General features: G+C 34.6%; 1 protein-coding gene across 2 annotated transcripts; it reads right to left on the minus strand.

Moving 5' to 3' along the window:
- Positions 1-447: 447 nt before the first annotated feature.
- LOC140791790 (uncharacterized) lies at positions 448-3,388 on the minus strand. Of its 2 annotated transcripts, none has more exons than XM_073142443.1 (3): positions 3,050-3,387; positions 2,702-2,943; positions 448-502 (listed from the first exon to the last, which is right to left on the minus strand). In XM_073142443.1, exons 1-3 carry the CDS (start codon positions 3,125-3,127, stop codon positions 463-465), a joined length of 360 nt encoding a protein of 119 aa, XP_072998544.1. In that variant the 5' UTR covers positions 3,128-3,387; the 3' UTR covers positions 448-462. The 2 variants fall into 2 exon arrangements, with proteins under 2 accessions (XP_072998544.1, XP_072998543.1); XM_073142442.1 differs by lacking the exon at positions 448-502 and adding an exon at positions 1,588-1,923 and having other exon boundaries at positions 3,050-3,388.
- Positions 3,389-12,892: the final 9,504 nt, after the last annotated feature.

The raw sequence follows: 12,892 nt of genomic DNA on the forward strand, positions 1-12,892 counted from the left end.
TTTTCTAATATCGTCAAATAAGACCATTTTAGAAGAGAAAAGAGCATTTGAATTGTCATCAATGAACAATAGAATAAAATGAAAAAAGAATGAGAGGAAGAAGATGGCAAAAGAATTAGAGAAAGAAGAAGGACGTAGGTATTTAAAAAATCATGTTAAGAAGAAGAAAATAGGTTATTTGGCAAGTATTACTAGGACATGTCAATCTTTTTCAGTTTGTTATGGCTAAAGTAGTAAATAAAATAAATAAAGTAATTTAGCACACGACAGTCTTTTTAAGATTTATCAAGACTAAATCAGTAAATAAAAAAATTAAAAAAAACCTAAATTCAATTAAAAAATGGGGGAGCCTCTTTCTCTTTCCGCCAATTCGAAAACCATGGTTTTTTTTAATGCAAATCGCTCATCGTTGTACTAAACAAAGTATCTTTATCTGTAACCACAAAGATATTCTGCCTCATTTTACTCCCACATGTACATCCCACGTGTGTGTACTTCTTCTCTGAGTTGAGAAATAAATTAATTAGGAAATAAAACTGAAACTATTTAAAAGTTCAATAAAGTAAACCACTTTATCATATTTAGATGAAGTAGAAAGTGAATTTCCACTCTTCTAAAATCATCCGTCTCTAATTTTAGCTCAATTCAACTATAGAAGAGAGATAGTGATACTTTCCAACTTTTTTATATATTACATATCATTACTAATTATCATAATTATCTATATTTACCGAACAATTCCAATTGTAACCAAACACTAATAACTCATAACTACTTGCTAACTTTACTAAAAACTTAAACTTTCACCGCGTTTTAAGATATAAGAAAAGAAAGTACTCGTTTCTAAAAATTTCCTTACTTCAAACATTTGGTTGCAAAAATAAATAAAAAAAGTGACTTTCGTACCAACAAGAAATAATTTCACTTTCTCTTCTTAACTTCATTTCTTAAGAAAAGAAAATCACTTTACTAAAATGAGGCATTCATTGAACTCCATTTTTTAGCAACCAAATACACCCTCAATCAAACACAATCTATTAGCTTTCATTTATAACTCTTTTTTACCGTCACAACTCTCAACAAACACTTTTTATGGCTTGACCTCACACATGATAAACTCATGCATTCACATTATTCCAATCATTAATTGCACAAGAATGGCAGAAAAAAGATTATAATCACTCATCAAATCAACTTTGTACAGGTTTACAACTATTCAAACTTTTAGCTAATTCTTTTTCTTGAGGTAAGTCCGCAAGAAAAATCTACAGACTAGTGATGGCTCAACTTTGTGAACCTCACAAGTGCTTATGGCTCTCTCACAGACGAAAATTTCATGAATTCACATTATTCCAATCATAATGTGCATTAATATGGGAGAAAAAGATTGACCACCACTCATACAACAAAATCTATATGCCTACAAGCATACAACCACCAAACTGCAAACTAATTCGTCCAAGCCAAATCTGGAACAAGTCTAGACAATTTATACATGCAAGGTTTGGAAGAATTAGATAACTGAATCTGATACGATGATAACTGAGTCCATTTCCAGCAGAGTAAAGAATAGCAGTAGCACAAACAAGCAAGAAAATGATACAGATCACTCCATCACGTATAACTTTTGTTTGTACAAACAGTAAAACAGCTAAGAAAACTACTTAATTTATTAAAGAGCATAACATAATTTAGTTGATAGCAGCACTAACGTCAAGATAGTTACTTGGAAGCCATAACTGGAGCATCAAACTTTGTAGCAATCACTAGGATGAGGTGCTGCTAGGTACTTAAGAAATGCTTGTACCCAGTGGCAAAGTATGGATCTATTGGGCTACTGCTCTAAGAAGCTTATCAGGAATTCCAGAATGGCACAGGATATGATAACGACCTAGCATGCCAATGATATAGCCCATTTTGACCCTGTATTTTAGGAGAGTTAGCCCATCTGGTATAGCCTACAATATCATATCAATAATCCAACGGACATTTTTCTTTTTGAAGAAAAAAGTAATATTATTGTAATAGAAATTATGTTTTTAATAGCGAGTTCAAGGTATTTATAAATTTCTGTTTCTCTCTCTCCATGTATTATGACCAATGTATTGGTTCCAATTAAAAGTATTGAAATATTCAGCATCTCAACATTTTCTTTGAGTACATATTCCAGATGGAAACACTAGAACTTTGTAAGTACTTTGGATAAAATGTACAGGAAAAAAAAAGTTGAAATTTCCAGCGTCTGTAACTTTGGACTGCACACCAGTGCCACTTTAGTTGTTCTCTCTCAAGTCTCGAGAGAGAGAAACCTAAATTTATAAATACTTTAAACACCCGCTAATTAGAATATTTTTTTATTAAATAATATTATATACAAAAAAAAGTGTCCAATAGAGTAGCTTACATTTCTTGAAGAGAAAAGGAGAAAAACACATTAGTCACAAGCCTATATCTTAAAACAAAGATTAATAAGCTTCTACTGCATTCAAAAGTTATGACCCATTGATCGAGAGCGATTGCAAAGCCCCAATCTTGGGGTTTGGTACATATAATGAGCAAACCAGAACAGAAGCTATATTAGCAATTTCCAAAATTAAAACAATTAACACTAGCAAGAACAAATACTACTTTCAAATTCACAATGACCAAAGGATTATGCAAGTAGAAATCATTAAAGAGGAAGAGGGATCACAGATTGCACCCGAGGCAGTCGCAGGCCTTGGGAGTAAAGGAGCAGAAGCCAAAGGGTCTATTGGGTATGTTGCAATTGATGGCATAGCAGCAAGGGGAGAGGAGGCAAAGGCCTTTGGGGCCTCCACAGCAAGTACAAGGAGCACAAATCCGGAAGCTCCCAAGCTTCCTCCTCGTCTCATTGAACACCATTATCCCGGGAAACGGCGCCCCGGCCGGCTTCATCACCATTGCTGCCAACCCACTTGATCCCTGGACAAAATGCAACAAACCCGTTAAAATTTGAGCAAGATTGATCTCACGGGATAGCCCAATTGGGGCAAATTGCAATGAGTGGGATGGAAATGGAGAGACCCACTTGGAATGAGATGACCATAGTGAAGATGGAAGCGGCAAAGAGGAAGAGGAGGAGGAGAGAGTGAGGTTTAGAGGCCATGACTCTCCTTTTATGAAGGGAAAGCCTTCACATAGAGAGGGTTTATATGGGAAAAGGTTGTGGGGTTCGGGGGAGGGAGGGGTAGAGGAAGGGGGAACAGAGAGGAGGAGGGAGGGAGGGATCGAAGGCTGAGGTAGGATTCAGATGGAAGAGGTGAGTTGGAGGAGGTGTCGGAGAAAGAGTATACCTAAGGACTGACTGGGTGTTTTTTAGGGTTTTTCTTTCCTTTTTTCTTCTTTTGTGTGTGTGTGTGTGTGTGTGTGTTTAGAAGGGCAATAATATTTGCTCAAAGAGGGGCGCTGGTCCAAAACAACTTTAGGTATCTGACAGGATACCCTCAATATCCCAATATAAATTCTATTTAAAGAACCGAGGATAGAGTTAACCCAAAAAGTCAAGAAAAAGCGCCAATCGTTGGAAATGATTACATAATTAAGATTAGTTAAATAACTCAAAATTTTATAATTAATATTTCAAAAAGAGAATTGCTTAATTTAAATTGTTTGTTTCATCTAAAAAAACCTTAATCTATGTTGTAAATAAGTTAAAGTATCTAGTTATGGATACTGCAAATTAGCATAGTATTAGTATTATAAATATCTTTAAAAGTTTGAATAACGTAGTATATATCTCACTATTTTTATTCTCCTTTTTTTTTACTGTATTTTATAGTTAATTTACAAAATTCATGAATTAACTATGAATTTTGTTAAAAACACTCAGAATTTCGTAGTTAATTTACAAATTTTATAGTTAATTTATCAATTTTATAGTTATATTTACTAATTTTCTTTGTTTTCATCTTCTCTTTTCACTGAATATAATTTTATACAAACCCTCATATAATAGAAATAAGGTGGTGGATGATGAGATATAGAAGAGCATATAGTTTGTAGAGCAAACCTAAACATGAGAGTAATGTTATAGTTAATGTCGAAAGTGCATATATTTAGATAGGGAAGATTATTTTCATATCTTTGATGCATAAGATCTCTAGTCTGTGCTTGTAATTTGGGTAGAACAATTCCAAAGATACTTACACCACATGTCGATAATTACATATCTTTTCTCAAATAGATGATAAGAAGGAAGTAATTTAACAAGCTAAATAAATATATAAAAAATGTTGCAGCTCATTTACATTCATTGACATAAGCAACTTCAATGTTTCATTACCATCAGTAAGCCTACATATGGATGGATATACACACTTCTTTTAGCTTGTAAATTGTAAACACTTATGACAATTGTGAATTAAACTATATAAGACAAGCTTGTAAAGGCTTATATAGAATTAGAAAAGCATTGGTGATTATAAAATGTCTCCAAGGTTTTTTTTATTTTAAAAAAAATGCAGTATCTCTCTTACTTCTCCTTGTCCTCCTTTTTATGACTGTAATTTGTAATTTATTTGTAAGTTAACTTACAAAAATTTTCACTCTATTCTCTAACTTATTCTTCTATATCTCACATTTTTACCACCTTATATTTCTTGTATGAGAGGCTTATATAAAATTATTTTCAATAAAAAAAAGACAAAGAATGTTAGTAAATATAACTATGAAATTTGTAATATAACTGCGAAATTCTTAAATTTTCTATGTACCTAATAGGAAATCATATAATAAAATAAATGTTTGTCCCTTTTTTTTTACCTACTCATAGCACCAATGTTCTCTTTTCGAAAAGTTGATTATAGCATCTGATTCTTTTAGTTCTTTTAAATTTTTTTAGCTACTCATAACACCAACCTTCTTTTATATTGTTTTCCTGTTGAAAGAGCTAATAGAATTATTGTTATTTATGTTCCCACTGGAAATAACTCTTGTAACACCCAAACCCTAAACACGTCCATGGCACGAGCCCACACGACACGTGCAAGACACTTGACAACTTGGTTAGGTGCCGACAATCAAATAAACATGTATCAACATTATAATTTTATCCACAACATCTAAATTAAGAATAATTTAAGTCTGACTGTCAACAACATACAAATAACCCTAATAGGGCCCTACATAGACCACAACACATCATCAAGAGCATTTCACTATTCTATATACACAATGGTGGTATATACATAACTCAACAAGTACAAAATCACCTACTAAAATATAAGACAAGGATAAAGGCACACTCTGATATGTCAACTGATACATCATATAACATCTAGCATATAACACTAACCACACTCTACTCTTCACCTGCTGGCAAGACCTCTAAGGGAGTATCCTGGTCTACTTATTCACTTGGGTTTTTAAAAAGGAGAAAACAAAAAGAGTCATGAGCTAAAAGCTTAGTGAATAGACTTTACCCCGAATTAGTAATGTCAAACAGAGAGTAAATCAAGTACTAGATAATATGAATCAGAAATAGCATTATGTCATGAATAAGTATATGAATGTATCATTAATAATATATAAATGAAAGGTAGATAACATATCATAACTAATCAAAGTATATAATTCTCGACAATGTATAAATGAATCTCTATGTCATATCATCATTATAACTCTATCTCAAATATATCATATATAATGCATGCCGACCATGACCATGCTATGATATTAAATGCAACCACATATGATGTATATTGATCACTCAATAATCAAGTATATCAGATGATAATAAAATTATATACATTTCTCAACATCTTAAATCATCAATATCATCTCTGAATGTCATCATCATACTAGACCACTATGCATAGTCAACATCCGGTATCGGTCTCATAATCCAGTCTAAAGGCTCAAAGTATACCCTGTCAACAGTTAAGGGTATCATCATCATCTAGACCCGGGTACCCAACTAGCTGATAGAAACCATATGAGGATAACTCGCCACATAATGCCCTAGTGAATGGCATGTGTTTGAATGTCTATTGCGCACACAGACTACTGACCTCAGACATATGGCCACAAGATCGTAACTATGTCGAGCGATCAATCAACTCTAGGCACGCCCTAACCCTCGCGCCCACTCGAGTATTCTCATACTTTTTACCAACTATCTTATCCATGAGAACTCATACATTTTCTTCTAAATGATAGATCATATGTATTTTATCTAGTACTATAACAAGTCATGCATATCATAAATTTAGGTGGAAGAGGGGTCAAAAGAAATGTATGATGTGATGAAATCTCCAATAGTATATGCATCACATGCATACTCATGCTACAAATCATCTCAACATAAAATTATAACAGTATAGTCATCTCTAATTATCTCTATATATCATCATCATACTCATATCTAAGATCAACATAGTTACATGCATGATAAAATATGTTCGACTGTAATTATCTCTAGATAAAGTCATATAATCATGCTAGAGGCCAAAACATACATGTACATAATATATAATATAACATAATTTGAGAAAGACGTCTAAGGGATAAGACTACCGTAATTACCAAATAATCACTCGTTCACGTTGCTACAACAATGATCAATCCTCGATAGCTAAGTCTACGGGGTCTTGAATAGGGGGATCGCAATCTAAAATTATTTATAACATATAATGTCAATATTTCCACTAATTAGAATTAACTTGACTAAGAAGAAAATTTCTCGTTCTAATCATATACTCTTAATTCCTATATTTGTTTTGTTATTTATTAATCATAATTATATTATCTAATGATGTATATAAAACATAATTATGTGCCTATTATTCTCCTTGATAATTAAGAAAATAAGAATTAAATTAATGCAAATAATTACATATGAATATATGTACATAACTCTAATAATTACTATAACTAGCTAGGATTAATATAGTAATTTATATTGTAGATATTTTGCTAAACCTGGTATAATTAGATTTATTTACTAACCATGACATAATTAGATTTGATTTATATAAATTAAATACATTAGATTAACTATAATAATTAAATAACTAAGGCAAACATAATTTAAATAGTAATCAATAATGTTTGTTTTTAAAAAAAAAACTAAACACGATGTAGCTAGGGCAATCTGCCCGAGGAGAGAAAAGAAAGGGAGAGGAGAAGACGAAGAGGAAGAAGAAGAAGAAGAAGGAGAAGGAGAAGAATGAAAAGAAGAGAAAGAAGGAAAGGGGAAGGGGGCTGGACCGCCGGGGAGGGGAACAGCTGCTGGTGGCCACTCATCGGCCGGCCTCTCGCCGGCGGCTCAATCCTCCGATGGCCTTGAGAGGAGATTGTGAGAACTAGAGAGAGAGAAAGAGAGACAAAGAGAATGAAGGAGAGAGAGACTCATTGGCGGGTAGAAGGGCCGACAGTGGCTCTTCCTGGCGGTCGATGGCTGCTGGGGTACTATAGGGAGAGAGAGAGGGAGAGTTAGAGAGAGAGAGAGATCGAGAGAATGAGAGGAGAGGAAGGAGAAAATTAGAGAGAGAAATCGGGGTGGTCACGTGGTGGCGGCAGAGTGGCCGGTGGGCTCGCGTAACAACCTATCTTAAAAATAATAATAATTATTATTAAATTAAATTTTGGGCACGACATGGCTGGCCATAGTCTGGCCGGCCTCGTGCCCATGTAGCGCCACCCATGCAGCTGACGGTTGCCCGGCCAGCTGGCCACAACGGGCCCCACCCTGCCTCCACCACCGACTTCCCTCTCCCCATCGCCTATCTCGCTCTCTCTTTTACTTCTCTCCACTCTCTCCCTTTCGGTCTCTCTCTCGCTCTCCTTTCCCTCTCAAACTCTCTTTCTCCCTCTCTTCAACTATTACCGCCGCCACCTTGCCAGCCTGTCGGCCGGCGCTACTTCCCCTAGAACTACCGCCGCCACCTTGCCGGCCTGTCGGCCGGCGCTACCTCCCCTAGAACTACCGCCGCCATCGGTGAGGTCTCTCACATCCCCTCTTTCCTTTTCTCTCCCTCACTCTCCCTCTATCTTTCTTGCTTTGGGCTCAGGCTCATCAGAGCCGAGCTGTCGGTGAGAGGCTGACAGCTGGTTGGCCACCAGCTGTCGGTGCCCTCCTCGCCAGCCCGGGTCTTCTCTTCCCTCCTCTCCTCCATTCTTCTCTTTTTCTTCTTCTTCTTCTTCTTCTTCTTCTTTTTCTTCTTCTTCTTCTTCTTCTTCTTCTTCTTCTTCCTTGGCTTCTTCTCCTTCTCTTTCTACATAGTGTTGGGCTCGGCCCAGCACTGATGGCAGTGATTTATTATTTATTTATGTTATGTTATTTTATTTATGTTATTTATTTAGGTATTTCCTTCTTAATTAATGCAAATAGATTATTTAGACATTAACTATTTTAATAATATTATATATTCTTCAATATGATTATTATTAATTATAATTTGTATAATTAATGATTAATTAGGTATAAATATAGGTAATACTTATATTTATTATTTATATCTGTAACACCCCCGCCCGGCATGGGCATGCGCACGCCCACGCGCCCACACGGCACGCGCGGCTCACGCGACAGGTCGGGCAGGGCCCATCATGCATAGGTACACTCTTATGCATATATAATCTAACACAAAATAAATTATACTATCAACCAAATAAACCTGTTAATATATGAATATCCAAGTCCATAAAATATATATACTATACCACTACATAATCTGGTAGGACCCATACAGGCCACAATAAACCATCAAGATACAACTAAATAACTGAGATATGAGTACACTATAATATGAAATGTGTTATACAAATCATCGGCTATACAATGAAGTACAAACATCAAATAATGGTACAACTCAATATCTTGTTAAACTATCTTCTATACCATCTCATGCCTATAGCTTACCTCATCTTTGCTCTAGAATATCTCCTTAGGATATTTCAGGTCGTTATCACGTACCACATATATGAGAGGGTTAGAAAATAAATAAAGAGTCATGAGCAAAAGGCTCAGTAAATAGACCTTACCCCGAATCATTTATGCCAAATAGAGAGTAAATCATGTACTGGATAATATGAATTAGAAAGCAGCATGATGCCATGTATGAGCATGTATATATGTATCCTCAATGACATATATATAAATAAAATAAATTCTCATGAATTAGCATATTATATCCTCAACCAAAAGTATATCTCATGATGAAATTACCATATAATGTCACCGAATATAACAACATATCATGTATAACAATCACGATCCAATGATACTAGTCACATCAATGATGATGCATGATACATGCTAACCACTAGATAATCATATATGTCAGAGACAGATATAATCCACATATATCTCACTATCACAATCATCCATCTCAACTCTAAATATCATCCACTATGCTGGACTACGGTATCCGGCCCCAAACTCGATACTCATCATGCCACAAACTTAGAATATACCTTGTCATACACTAAGAGTATCTCTGTAGATAAATCATACCCTGCCATACGCAAAGAGTATCTCTATAGATAAATCATACCCTATCATACGCTAAGAGTATCTCAGAAGAAAGTAATCATACCCTACCATACGCTAAGGGTATATCAATAATAGTTGTACCTTGTCATATGCTAAGAGTACAACCATCAGTCATTACCATACTCTGTCAAGTACCAGTTCGGACCAGCTACCGTTCTAGCCATCACATCACATACACAAGTATTTTCATGATTTCCTATACATGATAGATCATATGCATATATCCAATATTGCAACAGATTATGCAACTTAGAAATTTAGATGGTAAAGAAGCCAAGAGAAAAATGATGTAATGCAGACTCCAACCATGTATCTAACACATGCATACTCCTGCTAGTCTATCACATGCACACTCATGCTAGAGATCATCTCGGTATAAAATCATAATAGTATAATCATCTCCAATCATCTCCAATCATCTCTATATATCACCAATGTACTCATATCCCAGATCAGCATAATTAAATGCATGATAAAATATGCTTGACTGAAATCATTTCTAGATAAAGTCATATGATCATGTTGGAGGTCAAAACATGCATGTATATAATATATAATAAATCCTAATTTGAGAAAGGCGTCTAAGGGGTAAGACTACTCACACTGATCAGAAGACGCAACCCATGTATCCCTTACATCCACCAATCTGAGTGACACTCATCGCTAGCAAGGTCCATGGGGTCTCAAATAAGAGGGTTCGGGATTTGAAAATATTTAAGTAGCATAAAGTTAGTCGTTTATCCAATTAGAATTAATTTAAATAAAATATAAACATTTATTAGGTTTAGAATCAGTTTTTTTATTTATTTTTGATTATATAACTAGATCTATATTATAGATACGATTCAAATACTATAATTATCTATTATCATAAAATGCTATTTATAGTACAAGGAGAGTAGGTATGTTTCCTTTTATATAAGAATATTTCTAAATATATAATTACAAAATAAAATAAAATAAAAGGCTAAATAACTATAAGTATAGACAAGGTCTAATTATAATTAATTTTATAATTCATACTCTATCTTGATTAATTAGGGACTATGCAGTCTTTACTCAATAAGATAATAGATAAATAACTAATTAAGTTGCAGAATAATAATATATAATAAATTAATAGAATTACTTAAAATGTATATCATAAGAATATTAGAATATAAATCTAATAATTATAATTTACAAATCTATCTATTAATGTAATAGACATATAAGTAAATAAATAAATACATATAAGTATTACCTATATTTATGTGTAATAGTTTATAACCTAATTAATCATTAATTAATTATAATTAACAATAATCATATTGATGAATATATATTATTATTAAGATAATTAATGTCTAAATCTATTTGTATTAATTAAGAAAGAAATACCTAAATAAATAAATAATACAATAAAAATAAGGATTACTAGCACTAGTGCTGGGCTTGGCCTAGCACTAGCCTACTATAGTGCTGGGCCGAGCCCAGCACTATTGCAGAAGAAAAGGAAGAGAAGAAGCAGCTGAGGAAGAAGAAGAAGAAAGGAAGAAGAAAGAAGAAGAAGAAGAAGAAGAAGAAGAAGAAGAAGAAGAAGAAGAAGAGAAGTTAAGAAGAGAAGAAAACGAGGAGGGGACCGGGCGGCGGGGAGGGGCTTGGGCGCTACTGGCCAGCCAGCGGGGCCTCTCGCCGGCGGCTTTGTTCCGACGAACCTGAGAGAGCGAGCGAGCGAGAGAGAGAGAGAGAGAGAGAGAGAGAGAGAGAGAGAGAGAGAGAGAGAGAGAGAGAGAGAGAGAGAGATAGAGGGAGAGAAGAGAAGGGAGGGGATGAGGGAGCACCGGTCACTTCTTGGTGACAGGTCGGGTGGTCGAAGACGACGATAGTAGAGAGAAAGAGAGAGGGAGAGAAATAGAGAGAAATAGAGAGAAAGAGAAGGAGAGAAATAGAGAGAAATAGAGAAAGAGAGAGGGAGAGAGAGAAGAAGGAAGAGGAGGAGGCTCACCGGCGTCGGTAGCACGGCGGTGGAAGCGACGGCGATGGTTCGAAGTGGCCAGCGTCGGCATACCGACCACGTCGTGCCCAAATTTTTTATTTTTTATTTTTTAGGATAGGCTGTTACAATATCTCTATTAAATTAATATATAGATTTGTAAATTATAATTATCAAATTTATATACTAATATTCTTATGAGATACATTTTAAGTAATTATAATAATTTATTATACATTATTATTTTATAACAAATAAAATAATAGGCTTATGTATTTATTTATTATTTTATAAAGTAATGATTACATAGTCCCTAATTAATCAAGATATAATTATAATTAGGTTTTTATCTATATTTTTATTTTTATTTTTATTTATAATTAAAAATCTAGCTAGTTATAAAGATAAGTAGAAATTCTAAAACCTACTAAATCATCATATATTACATGAACGAATTTTAATTAGATGAACGGCTAACTTTATGCTACTTAAATATTTTCAAATCTCGAACCCCTTATGTGAGGCCATATGGACCCTATTAAGACAAGTTATCGCTCGGTTACCGGATGTGAGGGATACGTGAGTGGTGTCTTCTGATCAGATGTGAGTAGTCTTATCCCCTAGACGCCTTTCTCAAATTAGGTTATATTATATATTATTTACATGTATGTTTTGGCCTCCAACATGATTATATAATTTTATTTAGAGATGATTACAGTCGAGCATATTTTATCATGCATGTAATTAGGCTGATCTTGGATACGAGTATGATGATGATATATAGAGATGATTAGAGATGACTGTACTATTATAATTTTATGTCTAATTGATCTGTAGCATGAGTATGCATGTTGTGATAGATTAGCATGGGTATGCATGTGTCGACTACATGATTGGAGACTACATTGCATTAATTTTCTCTTGATTCCTATTCCACCTAAATTTCTATTATGCATTAATTTGTTATCGTACTGGATATATATGCATATGATCTGTCATTTAGAAGGAAAGTATGAAATGTGATTGATAGGATAGTTAATAGAAAGCATGAGGATACCCGAGTGGGCGCGAGGGTTATGAAGCGCTTGGTGGATGATTGATCGCTCGACATAGTCGCAATCCTGTTGGCTTTACGTCCGAGGTCGTTAGTCTGTGTGCGCAGCAGACATTCGAACACATGCCGTTCGCTAGGGCATATGTGGCAAGTTATCATCACGAGATTTCTATCAACTAGAAGGGTGCCCGGTCTAGATATATGTTGATACACTTAGCGGATGACAGGGTATGGTTATATTTGAGATACTCCTTGCGGATGGTAGAGTATGCTCTAAGCATTCGGGCATGATGTTGAGACCGAGTACCGGGTGTTGATTATGCATAGTGGTCTAGTATGATGATGATAT

The sequence above is a fragment of the Typha latifolia genome, chromosome 7, assembly GCF_019914945.1.
Source record: "Typha latifolia isolate L0001 chromosome 7, TyphaL0001v2, whole genome shotgun sequence".
Lineage (NCBI taxonomy): Eukaryota > Viridiplantae > Streptophyta > Magnoliopsida > Poales > Typhaceae > Typha > Typha latifolia.

Bases quoted from the DNA above. Each gene is read 5' to 3' on its own strand.
- LOC140791790 (XM_073142442.1), bottom strand. From the start codon at position 3,127: ATGGCCTCTAAACCTCACTCTCTCCTCCTCCTCTTCCTCTTTGCCGCT. The intron at 2,944-3,049 runs GTGGGTCTCTCC...CATTTTGTCCAG, and splicing joins CTATGGTCATCTCATTCCAA to GGATCAAGTGGGTTGGCAGC. The intron at 1,924-2,701 runs GTGCAATCTGTG...CCTAAAATACAG, and splicing joins AAGGCCTGCGACTGCCTCGG to GGTCAAAATGGGCTATATCA.